We start from the raw sequence: 21407 nt of genomic DNA, 5'->3' as shown, positions 1-21407 counted from the left end.
GCCGCCCAATAGCCAGGCGCGGGGCCGTGGGGCGGGAGGCGGTAGATTTCCTACGGCAGAGGGAGCGGGCAGAGCCCGGTCTCCCCCTCACCTGCGCGCTGGCCCCGCGTAGCAGGGCGGGAGGGGGATGCGCCGAGACCCTGCGCGGGGACGCGGCGGCGGGTCCGTGCGAGGAGGGCGGTGGCGCAGGGCGGCCCGGGCCCGTGCGGTAGGCGGCGGGGGGGTGGGGAAGGGAAGGGAAGGGATAGGGGGCTTCTACCTCAGGCTGCCGCACCGCGCCCGGCCTTGCTCAGGCGAGTAGGCCTCCGCCACGGTGGGGGAAGGGGGGCTTCCCGGGGGGAGCCGGTCGGCTCGGCCACGGGAGGAACCGAGCGAGGCGGCGAGGCCGGTGGGAGCGGGGCTGTGGCGGAGGCCGGGCTGCCCGGGGTCGGCCTCTGGTGGCTGGGCAAGGGCGAGAGGCCTGGGCGGCCTGTGGGGCACCGGCTGTTCGGCAGCCGCTCCAGCCGTGGCCCCGCGGGGCTGGGCCCGGGCTCCCGGAGGCGCTGTCGCCGCCCGGGGCAGTAGGCACTGGGCCATCCCCGGGCTGCCTGGCGGAGGATCGCGGCCGGGGCCGGCCCGGGCCGTGCTGGAAACCGCCCGGCTGTTGCAGAGGACGGGAGGGGGCTGTTAGATCGCTGTGGCGGCTTTGCTTAGCCCGGCTCTCTCGGCTGGATTGCCGGTTTCCTCGGCCTGTTCTTCTGAAGAGTCTCCCAATACGTATTTTTTCAGCCAGATTCAGCACTCGGGAGTCCGTTTCGCTGAAAAGCGGTAAAACAACCGCTCAAGTGAAGGGGACGTTGTAGTTTGACTTTATTTACACTTTAAAATCTACGTAGGCAACCTGAACTGAGAATGCATCAATTGCAAGGAAAACTTGTGAATACCTAACCTGTATTCGAATCGCACTAGTTTAAATGTAGTTTTAAAGTGGGGCTGCTGGAATATTTCTTTCTAGGTGATAAATTACTCATACCTCCTGAACTAGCTTTAAAATGTCATTTACTCAAGAGAGAGTTTAATTTGGTTTCTGTATAATAGAGTTTTCTGAACTCTGTTAGGCAATGTTCAAGGTCTAAATTTAAATGTATAGATCTGTGTTATTAATATTGAGCTGAATGTTATGTGTAAGTTTCCCTCCTCTTTATTTTTTTCTTCCTAAAAAGGACATAATTAGCTATCATATTCTAATTACGTAGTTCATCCCATCAAGGTCAGTAATGCTATTTAGCGTTTCTCATTACTGAAAATTTTCACTTCCTACTAATTGTGTGAGTTCTATAAGGAATTGAGAGCGCTTTTTTTTATTTTTACACTGCATTTGATGTTCCTTCAAGTGTTTTCATGGAAGAGCTAGCTCAAGACTCGTGCCATATATGCATCCTTTTTCCAGTGTTAACCATCATGTTGTGATAGCTGGGCTCTAACTGAGAATCTGCCCGTAATCACTTTTCTTTTCTAGTGAGACATTGTCAAGTGCTCTGTGTAATCAAATCCTTCATCATTGTCAGCTGTATCCCCAGCTGCCAGTCTTTAAAATTGTTAGCTTCCTTTATGTGGACTATAAAATCTCAAAAGTACACTTAGGTTTTCTTGAGTTTTCATGAAGAAAAGCCTCTAAAATTGAATGGAGCCTTCCAGTCCTGCCCAGTCTTGCAGTTACAGCTCTTAATCAGGTCAGAGAAAGGCAGCATAAGGTCCCCTGCTGAGTTTTCTGCCTGTGCTCTTTAAAATTGCTACAAAGTGGTTCTGAACACTTAGGAAAACTGAAAATCTTTTTTCATCAAGTAAGCAACCTTCAAATTGAGCAGCCACATCTAATATGTCTTTGGTAGCTTTCTATGTCTTCCAGAGACAGTTGATATCAGATACTCAAAGAAGGTGCTAACGTAATACTTCTAACAGTGTTGAATTCCTTTTTTTCCTTTGAGGCCCAAGTTCCCAGGCTGTTTCTTTGGTTTCCACTTTCTCCAGTTTGCCAGTACTACAAGAAAGAGAATCGCGTATCTGTAGCACTGATTTCTAGAACTACTTTTCAAAAACTTTCTCATGAAAGGAATGTTGAAACGTTGTTTCAGATAACTACTCTTCACTTTAGCTGCAGACTTGTACTTGAGAATATTGGGAATGTTTTCAAAATCCTGGAAATCCTTGAGGCAGGTGATAGTAATTTTTCTGTAATCCTCTGCACATACCAGCTGGTTTAGGTATGTTTATAACAAAGAGCAATGCTATCTAAACCTCCTCCATATTTTTTTTTCTACTTGGTAATTAACTCTTATATTGAGCATCACTGCTAAGCTTCACCCCTTCCCTAAGGAGGTGGCCTGGGTTCCACCCTTCTGGTTTCACCAACAGGCTTTCACCAGACCCTTTGGTGATCAGAGCCAAACTGAGACAGCAAAAAGCAAACTACAGAAAACCTATTTTAAACTTTTTTTTGGCTAGTTCAGCTCAAGGAATTGGCCTGCTCTCGGTCATGCAGGTGTCAGCCCTGTCACAAGGGAGGGGATGTGCTGACAGTAACTCAAGTTTAGATTAGGCTAAACTGCATCTCTTCCTTAAGAGAAATCCCACTGCTATCCACAAAATCAAATCCATTGAAACTTCAAACCCAGACTGAACAAAAAAGGAGGTCTGTTGAGCTGTGTATCAGAAGATAAGAATTACATTGTAGGGTAATTTTAGTTGTGTACAAAATTATTATCCCTTGGCTCCAATGTAGCAGGTCATCTCCTAACTAGTTAAGCCAACAGCTTTTACTTCCCTGTCTGGTTCTGATGTTTATCTGAGCACACAGTTGATTCAACTTGCTAAACCTGGCAAAAAAACACTAACTCGGTTAAAAAGAAAAAGGTGCTAATAGAGTTCTGCTTGTTCAGTGAGTTTAACAGGCTTAATCGGGTGATCTTGTGAGCATGAGTAGAAGAAGCAGCAGCTTTGTGGCCGGGACACAGAGGGGAGAGGGGAAGCAAGTCTTGTCCTTCTCTTGTGGTGGCTGATGGTGAGAATTAGATGCTTCAGAACATATCATCTCACTTTCAGTAATTTAAATATTTTTGTAATCTGGAACAAATCAAAACTCAGTTTATTATTTCAAGTTAAAGAATATAAGTGCTCTAAAGGGAAATACCAAACTTATAAAAATCTCAATTAAGAAATCTATTCTAGCACTGTTCTGCTGGTATATATTAATTATCTAGCTTTGTGGCATGAAATCTTCAGGAAGATCAAAGTTCTTCTCACCCCTGCCTTTTATACTTCCAGTGAAAATCTTCTGGCACATGCAGTGGTAAAAGCCTTTCTGTTAGGAATATAAAAACTTTTATGGCTGTAGTGGCAGATGCACGTATCCTTGTTTTTCCTTTGTCATGACTACAGAGAAATCTAAATACACTACCAAGCCAATAAACCTAAATAGCATTCCTGTCAGCTAGCGCCTGCATACTTTAGATACCTGCCAGAAAGCAAACATCATCTGTAGTGTTCAGTAGTTTTAAGACTGCTGCTTGACAGAGAGCAGCAGTAGTGCCTATGGTCTGGTCACTTGAGCTGCAGCTCTGTAGAGTACAGGATCTTTCAGATGGTTTGATACTTGTGCTTGTTGGTTGGTTCACACTTCACTATGTTTGGGCTTTTTTGTTATAGAGAGAGAATTGTTAGGTTTATTTTCAAGTGTTCAACTATGAGTGCCTCAGTACTGGAGGAAAATTGATCTAAACATATTCTTGGCATAAAAAAATCCCTAAATGAGTTTGACAGCCAGTTTAGGATTAAAGCACAACTTGTTTCACAGAAAAAATTTAGATGAAGGCAGTTTACACAGCTGACTTCAGGCACTTAAGTAGTGGTGGACAGGACTAAACTATAGAGTGCTTTGGGAATGGTAGTAATAAAGGAATGCTGGGAAGCATTATGTAGGTGAGGTTAGAAGGGGTGGGAAAACAAGAACAAGACATTCGTCTCCTGTAAGGAATATGCCTAATAATTGTGTAGTGACATCTTTTGATGCTTTTCCTCCCTTTTTGTTTTGTTAGGTTGTTGCTGACAGTGAAAGACTTCTTCTCAAAGCTGTTTAAATGAGAATGTCCCTGGCACAAAGAGTACTACTGACATGGCTTTTTACATTACTCTTCCTGATCATGCTGGTGCTAAAGTTGGATGAGAAAGCACCATGGAACTGGTTCCTCATTTTTATTCCTGTCTGGATATTTGATACTATTCTTCTAGTTATGCTAATTGTAAAAATGGCTGGACGCTGTAAATCTGGCTTTGACCCTCGTAATGGCTCCCAAAACATCAAGAAAAAAACCTGGTATCTCATTGCAATGCTACTTAAATTAGCCTTCTGCCTTGCCCTCTGTGCTAAACTGCAACGATTTACTACGATGAAACTAGCCTATGTATTTATCCCTTTGTGGGCCTTGCTTATTGGGGGTATGGTTGAACTTGGATATAATGTCTTCTACGTACGAAGAGACTAAGCCATACTACATGGTTTTCAACACAGATTTGTGGCAAAATGGTAATAATCCAGGAATTTGCTACCAACTTGATCTCTAATTTAGAAGGCCAAATAAGAAAGCAGTCAAGATGGAGACTTATCTAAACCAGGCTGAAGACTGAAGTAGATTTGTTCTATTTTTTTTATTTCAAAATTGTCACATATGCTCTTGTAAATAAAAGTACTTGTTCAATGTAAGCTGTTCTAATACGATTATGTTACATGGAACAAGATACAGGCTCTTCACAGGCAGGTAGATGCTCTTCTGAAAGGAGCCGCAGATGTTCTACCCCAGAGTATTTGGCATATGGGGCAATCCTTGGAAAGAGCATGCAAGTTTTCTACTACTTAAGCTGTCACTGAAGAAATAACCAGTTAATGGTCATTTCGGTAAGGTGCTAAATGTGCTTTAAGAATCAGCAACAACTGATGCTGCCAAATAAGAGCAAAAAAGGAAAAAAGTGACTTTTGACAGTGAGAATCCACTTCCAGTCTGAAGAACTGGAAAAAATAAGCACTGTTTTTAAGCTGCTGAAACAGATATTAACCAGTGTGTTTACCTAGGGGGAAAAAGTTACTAGCTGAACGGTGCCAGCAGTCTAGGATCCAGAAAAGGGGGGGACAGTGATGGTGACCTTTCCAAGTACAGAAGCTACAGGATGAGCTCTGTAATGCATTTGTACCTGCAGGAAGCAGTATAACAAAGATGATGGTTTTTAATGCTCCAGTATATTAGATCTCTGGAGGTGAAGCTGTGGCTTTATGAAGTACTGGCAAACTCAAATGCAAGTAAATGAACTTTTTCAAGTGAAAAATTCAATGAATGGGACTTCTGGAAAGAGAAAGAGCTGGAACCATGAGCATCTTTTCTGGACTGAAAATGCTCTTCCAGGAGCTACAGTAATTCAAATGTAAAAGCTGTCTAAGACATAACCAACATGCTGGAGATACTGATCCATTTACAGTTCCTAGGTACAAAAGAATGGCTAGTGACTGACAAGAGCCCGGGGAAAAAAAAAGTGTAAGGTAACAGGAGGTGACTACATCAAAGCATCTCACAAATAAAATTTTAATTATGTACATTTAGCTGTACTTGTCTGAAAAAAAAATCTTCCTGAAGTGTTTGGATTTATGCTTGCTGTTCAGTCACAGACATGGGCATAAATACAGTCAGAGACTGCTGAAAAGGCTTTATCTAAGAAAACCTGCTCCATTCTAAGGCAAGGGCTCTCTATTCAGAACATCAGGTAACAATATTTACAAAGAGTTTGTCATGCTTGTGGTTGACTTCTGCCTTGCTGAAGAAGAAAGCAAGGAATGACAAAAAAAATATCTGATCTATACCTGTTAAAAAAATGCAGAGTATTTATAACCCCTTTATTACAATAAAATTTACACATCAACTTAATAAGCAATTCCACATACTAAGCCCCAGTTTATAAACATCCTATAAATTAAATATATTATAAATACATCACATAATTTATGGGGAGCTGAAACTACCATTTAGAGATCCTTTTTCCCTTCAGTGCCTATATGGAACAGTTTTTTCTGGGAGGTTTATCTATACCATACGCTTGGTTCTGAAAAATCCTTAATGGAAGGACCTTGCTCTGTTTGACAGAATTTTTTGCCCAGGTTCCTGTGAAGAACAGGCTTCTGTCACAGTCTTTGTGCTTTTTCAAGTTAGAATGGTGCTTGTGCTTGGGGTCAGCTGTGGGGAAGGGGCAAAGAATGTTCATCTCAGTGCACACTCTTGGGCCTGCTGAATATAGAAAATGCAAGAGTAAGCATGCACAGTTACATGCTGTATGTAAGTACACATATACGTATATATGTATGGCACAGAATATGCTTAATTTGTACATCCAATTTAGGTGTCTCAAGCAGTTCTTCAGTTCTGCCACATGGAAACTAGGGTCACTCAGCTTCCTAGGGGATGCAGTGTTCCAGCTGTGTCCCACAGCAAGCAAGCTAGACCTTGTGGATGCTTTAAAAAAATTTATGAAGGAAAAAGTTTCTCAAGACCTACCGCCAATGAAGGTAAACTTCCATGAACCACTTAAACTGATGCAAATACATAATGTGCATTTAAGCACTGTGGAAAAGACAGATATATATACACACATATATATTTTACATACACACCTCTGGTATGTTACAGCACCACATGTAAAACTGGGTGCCTATAGTCTTTGCCCATGCAATGCTTATCACAGAATAAAAAGCATAAAAGCCTTGTTCAGCTGATGCCAAAACCTTCCCCTATACCGCTCCGAAGAGCACCGCAGCCTTCCTCAGTCAAGATGATGATGTTAACAGATTATAACTTAACAAATGATGGAAAAAGAACTAGCCTCATTAGGACTTGCTGTATTATTAGCAAGATGGGCCACATATGGTGACTGCCCCCTTAACAAACCCCTTCCATTCCGCAGATCTAACAATTATCTGAAAGTTTGGCATCACCCGTTAACTAGAATCAAACACAGTTGTTCCAAATCTCCTTTAATTGCTGCCTCCAATTCAATAGAAAAAGATCAACAATTTCAGCATTCTGGCACTTTTTTTTTTTAAGGGCTTACTAACCTTGGAATATAGAACTGTGATTTTTAAAGCTGAAGCAGACGTTTCTTTCTGGTGTCCTACAGAAGTCACACACAAGTTGACTGTCTTTACCACAAGATATTTCTAGGACACAGCCATTTGTCAGTTCTCAGCCTTGTTTGCAAGTTCCTAGTCCTTACAGAGATACTTTGATAAGAAGAATATCCCTTTTGACTTCATAGTTTGTATCAGATTTAACTGACCTAACTGCACTGACACCTTTGTATACGCAATCTTACTTCTTTTGTGGTATCAGAACTTCATTCAAAAGGATTTACGATACAAATTATGCTGTAGCCCACTGACCTCCAGAAGCTGCTGCAGGAACTACCTCTACTTGCAATGAGCCTGTTCTCTGTTCTCAGCAGTCCTGCTCACAGCTTTGAAATGGAATGAGTTGTCCTTACACTTTTTCTTAAGTTTAGACTGATCAACTGATGTTCACTCCGTAGAACAAAAAGAAGTGAAAAGCAGCTATGATGAAGTTGGCAGGGAAAAAGGGAAGCTGATGCCGAGAAGGAAATGACGCTGCAAGCACCCAGTGCACGGGAGAGCCCCTCACCTCCGTTATCTGCCCAAGCTGATGGGGGATGTGGAGCAGAGAGCTTTGCCTTCACCAGCTTTGGTTTAAAATGCAAATCAAAAGCTTGCTGTTCTGAAACGAAACTGGAAATATTTATCATATATTGATGAGCTATATATAGTTAATATATACTGCATATGGAGATACATAATCTACATCATTATTTCTCTTCAAATCATTTATACAAGCTTGAACACTTAAGCATGCATTGTAGATGAGTACCTACTTCTGTCTGATTAAGGAAAACACCTCAACACGCAAGTGTGAAAGGTCATGAAACTAAAATTTTCAATTACCTATTGATACTGCCTTCTTGGTATGTCACCATTTCAGACTAGCATCCAGTTTTCTGTTCTTTTTATACTTGAACAATACCATTATGCAACATACACATCCCCACCTTCAGCAAAGTAACCCAAGTGTTCTAAGCACGTGTACACGCACCCAAAATGCGCTGCTAGGCATAGGTGACTACTAAAAAAAAAGGTAGCACAGGGCTAAGTTAAACAATGATTTAAGAAATGAAAGCAGTATTTTTCTGACAAATATGCATAGTAGTACAAAAACCCCAATAATCTTAAAAGTAACCTCACAGAATTTTTCACATTTGCCCAGTATAAAAGTTAGGTAACACAAAGTATTGATGAAATTTATGAGACTCCCAGAAACTCAGAATTCTAACATCAGGTGTTACCTCTTTTTTGGAAACAAAACTATGGTTTGGGAACAACTAATTGCCTTTCAGTAACAAAGCTGCTGAATAACTGCATGCTCAGAAATAACTTCTTTGAATTTATTAGCACAGAAATTATTTAATTAAGATTGAGGTAAAAATAACTATGCTGGGTTGGAGAAAAGAGTGTTTGTACCTTTTTCATTGTACCTTTATTATTTTAAGGTCTGGATAGAGGTAGTCTCCTGTATGAGCCTTCAGGACCTGAAGAAGCCTTAGCATCAACTTGCCGCTGAGCAGCTTCAGGCTTTGTGGACTACAGCAGTTTAAGGAATCGCTGCAGTTGGACCACTAGATACCATTCAATATTAATTCAGCATTTTTTACTTGTACTGAAGCTGGATGAAGAGTAAAAAAACCCTGCAACTCTCTATCGCTGTTTCCTTCACTCTGCCTTTTCTAACAAAACCAACGTCACAAGCAGGCAAATGTAAGAAAATTCTTCATACAGCACAGGAGTGTAAGAGCAAGAAACAGGGAAGAGAACCCAAGCTTAGTTTATCTGTGTTAGCTTTTATCTCTGTGTCCCCTCTGAAGTTTATAAAAAAAAAAAAAAAAATCACTGCTCAAAGGTGGTTTTTAGTCTAAAAATTTCATTTCTGAGATTAACAAAAGCTCTCAACTGCATCAGTTAGACAAGTACCCAAGATCCAGACACAGATATAATTCTTAAGGTTCTTATTCTTCTTGAGACACTTAGGGAATAGCTTTCTTGCTAACTGCCCTATTTCATCCCAATACAACCAGCGTTTAAAAAACTGCCTTAAGAAGGACAGTCCTTAAAAACACAGGCCTAAGCTCTACCAAACACTGCAATTTTGTTCAGCTGGACTGGAAATTAATTGGCAGAAGAAAATCTAAAAAAAGCTACTGAAAAATCAAACTTGATAAAAATAGAAGTTTAAACTGCTGTTTTAATCAATGTTTGTATCAGATTACCATAACTGTACACCAAATATTAAAGGACTACTTAGGACTAATGCCCTCATCAGTAGGCTCATTATCAGCGTGACCAGAACATAAGATCAAAGTTTAGCTGGCACTCAAGTACAGCACGGCTCCAAAGCAGAGGAAATATTAGCGTCATAGCACAGAGAAAAACAGTGGTTAGAATATCATACACTAAATTTTCAAAGTCAGTATCCCTGATGATCGTAAAAGGAATAGCAACCTAGATATTGTGAAGTTAATCACTGCTTCTGAACAGAACACCAAATAATTTGCACTTCTACAAAAAATGAAATGAGTGACAGATGGGAATCAGTTTCCCAAATCTTCCCATGGATGCTGTGGATTCAGTGGGATCTGCACAAAATATCAGTATCGCCTATTACACAGTTCTTAAAGTGCATTTCATCTGTTTGAGAAAGTAATAAAAAAAATTAGTTGAACACAGTGACTCACAATCAAAGAAAACATCCAACAGCATCATTCCCAGCAAAGCAAACATCAGTGAAAATCTGTCCTTGCCATTATCCAACTTCTATACATTCACAGTAAGGTGGTAACAGGCGCTAGTCTGCCTAAAGACAAGGTTTCTCTGCATATATGACCACTAGGAAAAAATAATAAAATTACACGCAAGAAGCCTCCAAATTTGTTTTACCTCTTGAGCACAACTAGTACAGTTTTCATCTTAGTAGGATCACGTGGCAGTTGACTATCTCACAACAGTTTACTTTGCCAATGAGCATAGAAGAGACATGGATTTATTTCAATCAATTCAGCATCCTTATTCACATGTAGATATTGGAAAACAGTCATTTTGACCAATGAATACCAGTCCTGTGTTTCTTGGAAGACTTATTCAATTTTCCAAATCTGTAACGTTCAGATCCATTTCACAGCATTCTGCTATTTTGTTTCCATTTCCTACATCATTCGCAATGCCAACTTATTTACTGTGCACATGTATAACTGCTTAAAAATCAATTTTATTTATCACCAAGGAATTCTTTCACAGATGAATACTTAAATCATCACCCTCTGAAATAATCTTTATTTCTAATACTAGATAGAATTAATATTTCAGTTAAAGTAGTATTGAAATATTCACTATAGTAACAAGGAAGGGAAAATCTGCATGCCGGCAGTACCTGTAATGAAATGCTGTTTCAGACTCAATTTGCAGGCATTTCAAGGGCTGGGGGATGACACAACACCGAGTAACACTTGTATGTAACACATGAAGTCAGTTGCCAGTGAAATGCAAAAGATCCAGTAATTTAAAAAGGAAAAAAAAAAAGTAGCTACCAGCTTGAAAGCTATTGGTAGTAACAGTAACAATGCAATTTCTTTGCTACCCACAAATATGGTACCAGTATCTAGGAAAACGTGTCTACATTTCTGCACAGCATGTCATTAACTGGAACACCACTGCAAACGCACAGATGTCAATACCACTGCAGAACAGGCAACAGGCCTTACGCAGACTTTTCCAATCTGCAGAAGAACAAGGGCCAAGAGAGACAACTAAAACACTGGAGATTTCAGCCAAAATAACAGAAATACTTATATATAAAAAATGAAAGGGGGGCGGGGGGGGAAGGAAGCAATAAGCAAAGACTGGTTTCAGTACATCAGAAGGCATGAAAGATTTATTGCTAAAGCAGAAGTCTGAATATGAAGTTGTATGCGGCAGGAATATAACATCGCATAGGACCACTTGAAACCAAAGCTAGACCGTTATCAGACTACAGAACAATTTGGGAGCTGAAATTCTCAGAAAAGGTACTCCCCTCTTAAAAAGCAACAGCATCAAAATGAGTACACCATAGGGAGAAGACAAAAGCATCTTGTAGTTGCAAAAAGCAAAATAAGATACATGCACTAACACAGCCAGTCAACCTAGACTGTTTACACCTTTGAATACAAGAGTTCTGATAGTCATTGGTAATCCCAGTACTGTTCATATTATCTGCAAGGAATTCCGTCTAAAAATGAGAATCTAGGCTGTGTCAAAAATCAGAAAGGGTGCATAAAAAAATGTAAAAACTGCCACTTTTTTTAACCTAAAAAAAAAAAAGGGGGGGATGGTGGTTAAGGTGTAGGCAGTTTAGAAGCAAAATTTCAGAACCAAAACATACCTGAACAGAAACCTGAGGCTGTAGCAGCCTAGACCACTGAGCAGGTCTTCACAAAAGTAAATAAAGTTTTACTCTTACATGTAAAGTTGTGTTTGCTAAGCCATTTTCAAAGACCCATTTTTTCCACTTTGGACAGGGCCTATGGTGCAGAAAGTTGCTTGCTATTAAGGAGGATCTAAACTTTAGTAAAATCTGATAGATGTTTAAAAAAAAAAATCCTTGAACGATCACCATATGGATCACCAGCACACCAATAAAATTGTTTGTTTGTTGGGGGGGGATGTGTGTATGTGTGTTTATTTTTAAGAAAACTAGATACATTGGGGTTTGGTTTTTTAAAAGCAGTATCTGGCAAGGCTGGCTTGGATAAAGCTGGAGCCTTCTGCTAATGCACTTGAAAAGCCACACGCTTGGTGCAAACAACCTGCAGCTCTTCTCTGCTCCTATTCTAACAGCTGGCACAGAACGGGAACGGAAGGCTATGTGATTGTGCATGGATGTTCATAAAGCAGAAGAGATTATGGGTGGAAGTTTCCAGATAATCCAGAAAACAAAGGGAGCTGAGACCACACTTCTATCAGAAAGGCTCAAATTCTTACACGAACGAACTAATTTTTCAAATCAGAATCTGCTAGAGTAATAACTTACCACGTCATACATGAATCATTTGCTCATGGCATGGAAGGGAAAGCAAGATCCCTGAGGCTGCAAAACGGGTAGTAATCTCTTAGCCAGCATTCAAAAAAATAGCAGTAAAACTTGAGGACATATTAGCCACATTCAAGAGATTTGTGTTTCTATTGCTTCTCTAATATGTAATTATGGCTATGTAGGAGTAATGTTTAGCAGTTAAAATATTGATTTAATTAGCAACTCCTTGACAGACCCATTTTAAACAGATCACGGCATCCATCTGTTAAATGGCTAACTTTAGTGCCAGGCATAAGTACACAGGAACAGTCTGAATTTTAACAACCTATAAGCCAAAAAAAATATGTTTGCAACAGAAGGGCCTCAGGTAGCTGAATTAGACATCACTTGGAAATCACATTGTTCTATTGCTACAAAGGAAGCCAAAGTGATCACTTAAGTGCATCAAACATTATAAGCTGGGTATGTAAGGACGTACAACTTTCAGCAAGTTGCAGGGAAAAATAGAAAAAACAGAGATACAGAGGGCTATGGAAATAACAACAGGCCTAGGATCTTGAGTTTTAAAGACTTGGTTGAAGGACTGGCTGTAGGGCAGTTTACTGCTATTTGTAGCTACCTGAAAAAGAAATACCATTCAGAGGTGTTTGAACTATACAGTAATGTTACACAAATAATTAAATAAGTTACATGACAGAATTTTTGCCATTATCATATCAGGTGCTAGCTAGCCTTGAAATCCTCTTCCCTCAGAACACAGCTTAAGGGAATTCAAGCATTCCGTATGTTGGGAGAGGGGAGAACAGTTAACCTGGACACCACTTTTTTCTTAATGAAACAATTCTTGTGTTCAAACTGGGACTCATGTGGAATCTTCCTACCAGACACATTGGCAAGTATCTTTTTATTGCCCAGCACTACCACCCTAGGGTGCTATCAAGATCCAGATGCGTCTCTGTGAATTACAGGTCACTGCTGAAGTTGAGGCCTTTATAATTTGGTAAGTAACTACTGAAATATTCTTTGCTTTAATTTTAGTCAGGTAAGTGATTTAAGGTGAGGCGGGAGGTTGGTTGGTTGTTTCATTGGGTTTTCTTTTCATGTGAAATGATAGTGGCTTGAGCTGAGGGAAGAGGCAAACAGAAAGGAGTTTGCTCTTTGCACCCCCTCATCAAGAGAGATGCACACAGTTACTGGTAGCACTCCTGGAGCCCACTGGGTGTCCAGGGCCCTCTGCAACAGGGGAAGAAGGTCTGTATGTCTGTCCCACATTAACATCTGACAGCAGGCGTTTGGGGAGTGCCTTTAATGAGCAGCTATAAGGAATCCTGCGAAAGGAGGACTGATTTTGCATTCTGACTTTACAAAGTCGATTTACAAAGAATGCCTCAGCTCTATCTCAGTTTGCTACAGCTCCTCACCCCACAATGGCGTAAGGGCACCCTATGCACTAGTGCAGGTAGAAACATAACCGTTTAGAGAGGCAGTTTAACTGAATTACTTTTTGCAGACCCAAAAATAAAACCGATCTGTTATTATGAACCTTTATTAAGCGGCTCACATTTCAGTATAAATCACACTAAAAAGATTTTTAAAAAAGATATTTACACTACAGTGCTGACACATTTAAAATGAAAAAATTGGTATAAATAAGCTCTATGGAAAAGCCTGGAATTGTCAAAAAGAATTCTGGCTCATCTTACAAAAAATATATATGTTAAATGTCAGCTCTACTCTAAAACCTACAACTCAAAATTATTTAAAGACTTCTTTATGTTAAACCTGCAGTGTTTACAGTGCATCTGGCCCTAAGTGCTTTGATACTTCACAGTTATGGACAGGCACTGAGGAATGTTACAAAGCTACATAACTATTTTCTGTAACAGATGCGAAGGCAAGTCGCAAACTTGCCTCACAGAATTTATGAATCTTTACATTATTACATCATTAAGTTTAAAAAGGAATTTAAAACCATATATACAAATTTAGCACAAAAAATCATCCTCTCTTTGTCCATGCAGTTTTGGATATGATGCACTATGTTGTCTTGCATCATCTGGATGTACGTGACCTCCAGAGCATAACTTGCCTTGTAAGTCCTTGCTGCCAGGTTCACATTTAGAATCCACTTCCAACTTAAATGCCGTCAATTCAACATGATCCAATCTAGTCTGAACATTCTGGCCCCCGACGTCCTTAGGTGCCACTGTCTTTTCAGCAAGATCAACATTCATGGGTTCCTCTTTTATTCTGTGAGATGCGATAGGTTCGTGTTTTATCGGCATAAATTCCTGCTGCAGATACTTCGTCTGCAGAGCGTCTGAAAATTTGGTGTCTTCGGAGGTATTTTTGCTCATCGTACAAATTCTGCTGTCAGTCTGAAGTCCAACAACCGAAGACTTGGTGTCTGCAGAAGTCTCTGCTTCAACAGTACTTGCATTTTGAGAAAGTTCTTCCTCTGAATGATATAGCTTGAGCCGGATGTGCCAAGCCAAACTGCACACAGCTGAAACTGTTTTGAACTGGTGTACAACATTCCTTGGGATAAAATATATGTCATTATCAAATAACTGAATTCTGGCATACCGAATGCCTTCCCTTCGCAGTTGATTAAGTTTTGCATCATCAACCCACTGGACACACTGGAGGAAAAAGGGAAGCAAAAGAAAAAGAGTGAGAAATCTGAATTAGGGCTCAGAGAACACCTGATCAACAGTTCATAGCATGCTTACCTGTGAGAGTGGAGGTTCATGCAAATCTAACTGCATTCGTTGAACTACCTCTAAGAAGTCTTCAGCATGAAAACAAATTACATCTTTGGTTATACGAGGCTGCTCAGACCTACAGAACAGTAAGAATTGCCCAGTCAGAGGCTGAAACTAACATGCAACAGACAATAAAGAAAATCTGCAAGTAAAGATAAAGCAAATGACAAAAAAAAGCCAACAAAACAATCCTAGCATTACCTACCTTTTGAAAAAAGGCTGACTGAAATGACTAATTCTCAAATACAACCTCACTAAACTGTTTAACAATTTCTCTGCAAGTGGCAGTAAAAGCAGTAAAAGGTCACCATTTTAATTTTTAGTTTTATTTGACCTCTGCCTGCCTTGATACTGAAAGACAGATGCCCCAGATACATCGGGCTTCCTCTGTCAACATGATCGGCCCATCAGGTACTTCAAAGTAAGCAGCAATCTGATTACTATTATAGCAAATATCGCTTAGTATCTTTGCCTCAAACACTTTGTTCAGTTAGTAGTAAAGCTGAATCGACATTAAGCTGCCACAATGCTAGTAAGCAGCAAACACTGGCATCTTCCACAAAACATTCCTTATTTGTGCTCACTAGAGACCTACAGAAGAGCAAGATCTGAATTAATTTGCCTCCATATTCAAAGTGTGAGGAGAATTCACCTCTTGTCCCCCAACATCTCCCATAAGGAAATGCACATCATTTATATGATTCCTCTAGAGACATCTAGAATTAGCTAACAAAAGGTAAAACCAGCTACAGTCCTTTATTACTTTCTGATCTAAAAGCCAAACACAGTTCTTCGATGGAAACATAAAATTAAGCTCCATGTGTTTGGTTTTGATAATGTTTGGTTTTTCAAAGATGTGAAGATGTTATATGAAGGTTTAATTTATATAGGATCAAGCTCACTTTGAAGTGGTTTTGCAAGGCAAATCTATCAGCCAGGAAGAGCTGGTTAATGACTTTCTTCCTTCATCCTCTGCACTTTTCCCAGGGCTGACAGGAGTGCCGCACCACCCCCCACAGCTGGCTGCTGTGCAGTAACAGCACCACAGGCTGCATGTCCAAGTGCTGCCGAAAGGACTTAGGAACAAGCGGGTGTCCTCCTGCCTGCCTCCCACCCGCCCGGCACAGCTGGCTCCTGGACCACCCCTGCATCAAACCAGGCTGCAAGTTCAGATCTACGGGGGCCCAAGGGAGAAGCCGATACAGCAAAACGCTTTGGTACATGCCAGAATTTATGTAATGGATGTTCACGTGCTCTTAAAAGCAAGATCAGTTTTTTATATATAGTGTTATTAACAAAGCAGGCAATGATGTACTGTTTATTGGGCTTTTTAAACTGAGGAGACATGTTTAGTTTATTTAGGTCACGACCTCAATAAAGCAAAAAATAACCAGTCTGAGGCTATTTCCAGAGAGAGAGAAGGAAAAAAAAAAAAGTGTCCCAGCTCAACTACTGAAAGTATGCTGGGGGGAATCTGCAGACCATATGTTTTTCTCTCAATTTTACAAAGATTAAAGTGTCTCCCTATGTTTTGATCTATATACTCTTGAAGAGGATTTGAACACTGAAAGCAAAAAGCTTACAGAAACGTCTCATCAGTAGCATAAAAAAAGATTAGCTGCATTAATATTTTTATAATGCAGGTATGTTGTTTTATTTTTTAAAAAATACGTACCTGCATCTGGAGTTAACAATATGTTTAAATTCAATTAAGAATCAAAATATAAGGAATATTTACATCCTAAAACTAATTCAATCCAAAGCAATGTTTTCACAGCAGTGTCTCCTCTACATTTTATAATTATGCAGGACAAAGTATAGTTGATGATTTCTGGATCGTTCCTTTTCTCAGTCCCTATATATGTGCAACAGTATGCATTACCAGCTCTGTGCTGCTATCAAAAAACATGGCATTGTTTGCAAACACACCAGAGAAAAAATATTGGCAGATAATTTTTCATTCTGCATTCACAGATTTGATGTTTAGCACAACTTTGAGACTGTATTTTGTAAAACCTGAAGTTTACAGACACACACACCACAGCAAAATAGTAACACAATAGTTTGGTTAGATGTCCAAAAGGCCATTAAATGCAAACAGAACTATAAGATAATTCCAGAAAAATCTGTAAGTCCCTACTAAAGCACTGCTACAATTATTTTTGACAAAAAAATTTTTCTCCAACTTCATTCTTCAGAAGGACTGCACTTTTTTTGCTCTAGCTTTTCATAACAGATTCAAGACTACAGGTTTTACCATAAGTGTTTCTGACCTAACGTATAAAGTCTGGCAACACAACTAACTCCTGTGATCATATAGAGAAGCATTAACAACTTCACACTCTGGAACACAGACTCGAAAGGTGCTTGCTGAGGCACAGGACAGAGGGGTTTAATTTTGCCAGCAACAATGCCATAAAGTATCTTTTGCTGTCCCTGTAAAAACCCACCCAAATTTCCCACATAAAATTCTTCTGTTTCCATAATTTAAAATTTCACTGGCATTTCCTAAGTTCTAAAGTACACCTGGTAACACCTACAAAAATGGTACTAATTAATCAGCATAATCACAACACTAGCGTTTATCAGACTTCAATGCAGTGCAGTCTTTTAAAACATTTGCTATCAACAGCCAGAGCTCTTCTACCATTTGTGACTATTCACAGAAATAAAGATCATAAACCCGTAATTTTAAAAAACATCTCAAATCAGGGGCCTGTCATATTTGGAATGCAAAAATTAGTTTTTTTGTTCTTCCAAATAACTATGTTTTGTTTCCAAGTCTGTCCTCTATCCCAAAAAATTGCGTTTTGCCCTTCAGCAATTCTGTTCCTGTCATTTCTGAAAGACAACAGTTATCCTATTTAACATTAGCATCCTATGCTCAACTACTAAATAAATACCATTTTCTTTAAACGCACAGCAACTTGATTACAAAACTTTTTTTTTTGCACATCCAATTCATTTCTATACTAAGTAAACAGAAGCAACTCGGTTCAGCAAGTCTAGGAATTTATTTCTTATCTCCTTACAGAAAACATGGTTTTTATATATGATCTCATCATTAAAGCATATGCATTTTTACTGCCATAGTGCTGTAGTCATCCCTGGAATATCTCCAGCTTCCAGTTTTGTTTGACTAAAGATTTTTAAAACACCACCCAGTTTTTTCAAAACTTCCATGCATGTTGTTTCCTTTAAAATACACCTACCCACAGCTTACATTAACTTCACTGTAAAGCAATGAAATTATTACAGTGTAACATTAATTAATAATGCTTCATTATCATAATCTCTCTTCATGTAAGTACAGTGAAATAACTTTTGAAAAATCAAACTTGAAATACTATTTGTATTGTGTTGTGTTATATATTTTCCTCTTCCACATACGTCAGTCCAGCATTTTTTATTCTGCATTAAAAGCTACATTTTCAGTCCTTACACTGAAGTGAAATGCTGACAGTTACTCTCCCCCCCACCCCTCCCCCAACTGGGCAGTTTTGCCTAGCTTTGCCTATTTTCAGATCATACTTTAATCTACACAATTTTTATTTTTACTGATTTCATTCATTTTTTTCAAGTTTAATAGGAGTTTTAACTGAAGTTGAAGAGACACGCTTTTCCAGAAGTCCCAATGTACGAGAAAAGATGAGGGTTTAGATCTGATAAGGAAACTTGTTTTTAGAACATAAATGAACAGGTAATGACTTCCAAGGGAGCAGGATCTTGTTATGAACATACAGGATGAGAATGGGAATTTCCCACAGACATTTAAATTGCTATTAATTTAAATTCTTACTAATTTCCAGTGGCACAGAGGTTTGGGGAGTGGAATTTTGTTTGGTCTGTTTGTTGTTTGGTTTTGGTGGGGTTTGTTTTATTTTGGTAAGTTGTTTGTGGTTTGTTTTTGTTGTTTTGTTTGTTGGTTGGGTTTTTTTTTTGTTTGTGGGTTTGGTTTTTTTGGTGGTTTTTTTTTTTACTTCCTTTGATAAAGCACATGCTCTCTCTCTCTCCCTCCCGCCACCGCCCCAGTATCTCGGCTCTTGCACTGCCACCACTGCTCAGTCTTAATTCACTCCAGCTTCTCATAATCAGAAAAAGGAGGAAGTTTAAGGCTCCAGATTTCATCAACCTGAAGAGGAAGTAAACTGCAAAACCTCAGAGCCCAAAATGCACACACATTAATATGTGAACAATCAAGTTCTTCCCCAACGGTAATTACTCAGTTTTCTATCTCAATGAACTCCTGCACTGTAACACAAATTTGCATAATTTCATCCAAAGGGAATTCACCCTTCTAATTTCTAGACAAAGAGCAAAAAGTGGTTTTACTGTATACATATGTAAAACTAACCTCCAAAACTAAGGTCATTCCCCCAAACCAAGGTCAGAACATCCTGAACACCACTTCCTAGATTTGGACCAGGAAGCCCATATAATTAGGGGCTTTTTTTATTTGGCTACAATGCAAAGAGCTTCAAATGAGACACATTAATTTCCTAACTCTCATATGAGAATTCCAAACACAGACACCAAAAAACATCACACAACCTCCAACAGGATTCTTTCTAGGTGATCCACCATAAGTATATCCGGGTTATAACAGCCATGACTTTGAAGCAGAAGCATAAAAACTCTGATCATCTCCAGATAACACAAAGAAGTGCCAAAAGGTCTTCATGTGCACCTCTGAGTCAGAAACTCAGGTCAGTTCATTTGCAATGTTTAAAGCAAAACAAGTGTGAAGTGTTTTTACATCTAACTCACTCTGTTACAGCAACTCAGTTACAGCTATTACACTCATTGCAAAACACCTTACTAGTTTCAGCCACAAAACAAACCTGTATGCAGTCTAGCAGAGGGCAAACACATCTAGTCCACAGAGATAGAGAGGAGAAAAAAAAAAGTCCAGTATCTATTATGTCTTCATTAAACCTCCAATACTAGATTAACCTATTCTCTGCTCCTTCTGCTAATTATAAATGAAATGCAGGCAAATTTTTTCAAACACCTAGGTAAGTCAATCAACACATACCACTCTCCACAGCGCACAGCCTTCAATACTCCCACAGCAGCTGTAGTCTGTCGTTCAAAGCCCTGTCCGATGTGATCTGCATGGGCTCGTGTCCGATCTTCAAATAGCATTTCACGGGGTTCACTGGTGCGAGGTAGGTACTGCAAGTTTTTTATTTCATTGGTAGTTCTGTATACAAAAAACAGTATTAGTGACACAGAATTTTTTCTTTATTACCTAATTTCCACACCATAGCCAATAGGTTTTTCTCTGTTCAGCGAGAACATGTAGTGAAATGAGATGAGCAGTAACACTTAGTATAAATTAAAAATTTAATGAACTATGCAAAAAATCAGAACACCTATACAACAAAAAAACCAAACACACCAACAAAACCCCAGCAACACCAACAAGAGCACAGCATCAGGGCCCTGAATGCACTAGAAGGCCCTAACGACTGAGCAGCCTCACCTACAGTCTCCACCCACAAATGCAGGCACAGAGACCAGGAGACTCATTTTATCTCAGGCCTGGGCCTTCAGTCCTGGCCTGAGCCACGCTGGTCTCGACCTCAGCCAGAGGTGTGCTGGGCCACAGACTTGCTTCCCAGTTTGACCTCTAGACAGCTTTGTCACTATGGATCTGCCGGGCAATCACTGGACCTGATCCTCACTGTCAGATCAGCTTCCTGGCCTGAACTCAGACATGCCCATCACCACACGTGGGAGTCTGGGCTGAACCTGGCCCCCCAGGCCTTCCCCACCTGCCCGCGCCCCACCCCAGGCACTGTGAAACTGGGGCCTACTGTGATCAGCCCCTGGCTGGGAACTGCCAACATTTCCCACTTCCCAACTATTAGATACACATTTCTACTGTCCCTAAAGTCCTTCTTCATCGTTTGTGTTTCTGTCAAGCTGCTGGGAAATGCATTTCATTCTGTCACAGAATGGGGCATGAGAAGCACAAAAAGATTATTTCTTCAGGGTTTAATGGAAGTGAAGGAAACACTGCAGAGCAGGAACAGAGCCACAAGACAATTTTCTTGGCCGCCTGGAGCCAACATTGTCTGCCACACTTTTCCCAGAGCTGTTTATAATCCTAACAGCCAAGATTGGAAGGTACATGTCCAGCTGCCCCAACTCAGCTCAAGTGGGTTGCTCAGGACTGTGCCCAGTCCAGTTTTGAGCAACTCCAAAGATGGAGACTCCACAAGCTCTCTAGGCAACCTGTCATAGTGTTCAACCTTCCAGACAGTAAACTCTCTTCTTCCTCATTTTAAATGGAATTTCTTGTAATTCAGTTTGTGCCCATCACCTCTGGTCACACCACTGAGCACTGCTGAAAAGTCCTTCTTACAAACTCCCATCAAGTGCTTATAAACATGGATACGATCCCACCAAGCCTTCTTTTCTCAAGGGTAAATCCCAG

At 40.0% G+C, this 21407-nt stretch overlaps 2 protein-coding genes across 5 annotated transcripts in view; one reads left to right on the top strand and one right to left on the bottom strand.

Moving 5' to 3' along the window:
• Positions 1–38: 38 nt before the first annotated feature.
• On the top strand, positions 39–4738 carry TMEM60 (transmembrane protein 60). Of its 3 annotated transcripts, none has more exons than XM_037387490.1 (2): positions 39–162; positions 4074–4738. In XM_037387490.1, exon 2 carries the CDS (start codon positions 4116–4118, stop codon positions 4518–4520), a length of 405 nt encoding a protein of 134 aa, XP_037243387.1. In that variant the 5' UTR covers positions 39–162; positions 4074–4115; the 3' UTR covers positions 4521–4738. The 3 variants fall into 3 exon arrangements, with proteins under 3 accessions (XP_037243387.1, XP_037243386.1, XP_037243388.1); XM_037387489.1 differs by having other exon boundaries at positions 44–208; XM_037387491.1 differs by lacking the exon at positions 39–162 and adding an exon at positions 413–3040.
• Positions 4739–10381: 5643 nt separating this feature from the next.
• Positions 10382–21407, bottom strand: part of RSBN1L (round spermatid basic protein 1 like) — a 53611-nt gene continuing 42585 nt past the window's right edge. For both annotated transcript variants that reach the window (XM_037387487.1, XM_037387488.1), the window contains 3 exons: positions 20001–20168; positions 14933–15041; positions 10382–14842 (listed from right to left, as the gene is read on the bottom strand). In XM_037387487.1, coding sequence (XP_037243384.1) covers positions 14186–14842; positions 14933–15041; positions 20001–20168 — 934 coding nt within the window. In that variant the 3' untranslated portion in view covers positions 10382–14185. The remainder of the gene's footprint in view (positions 14843–14932; positions 15042–20000; positions 20169–21407) is intronic.

The sequence above is a fragment of the Falco rusticolus genome, chromosome 5, assembly GCF_015220075.1.
Source record: "Falco rusticolus isolate bFalRus1 chromosome 5, bFalRus1.pri, whole genome shotgun sequence".
Taxonomy (NCBI): domain Eukaryota; kingdom Metazoa; phylum Chordata; class Aves; order Falconiformes; family Falconidae; genus Falco; species Falco rusticolus.
Note: the sequence above shows the minus strand (reverse complement) of the source record. Positions and strands in the feature narration are given on the sequence as shown.

Coding starts and splice junctions, on each gene's coding strand:
- TMEM60 (XM_037387490.1), top strand. CDS start 4,116: ATGAGAATGTCCCTGGCACAAAGAGTACTACTGACATGGCTTTTTACA.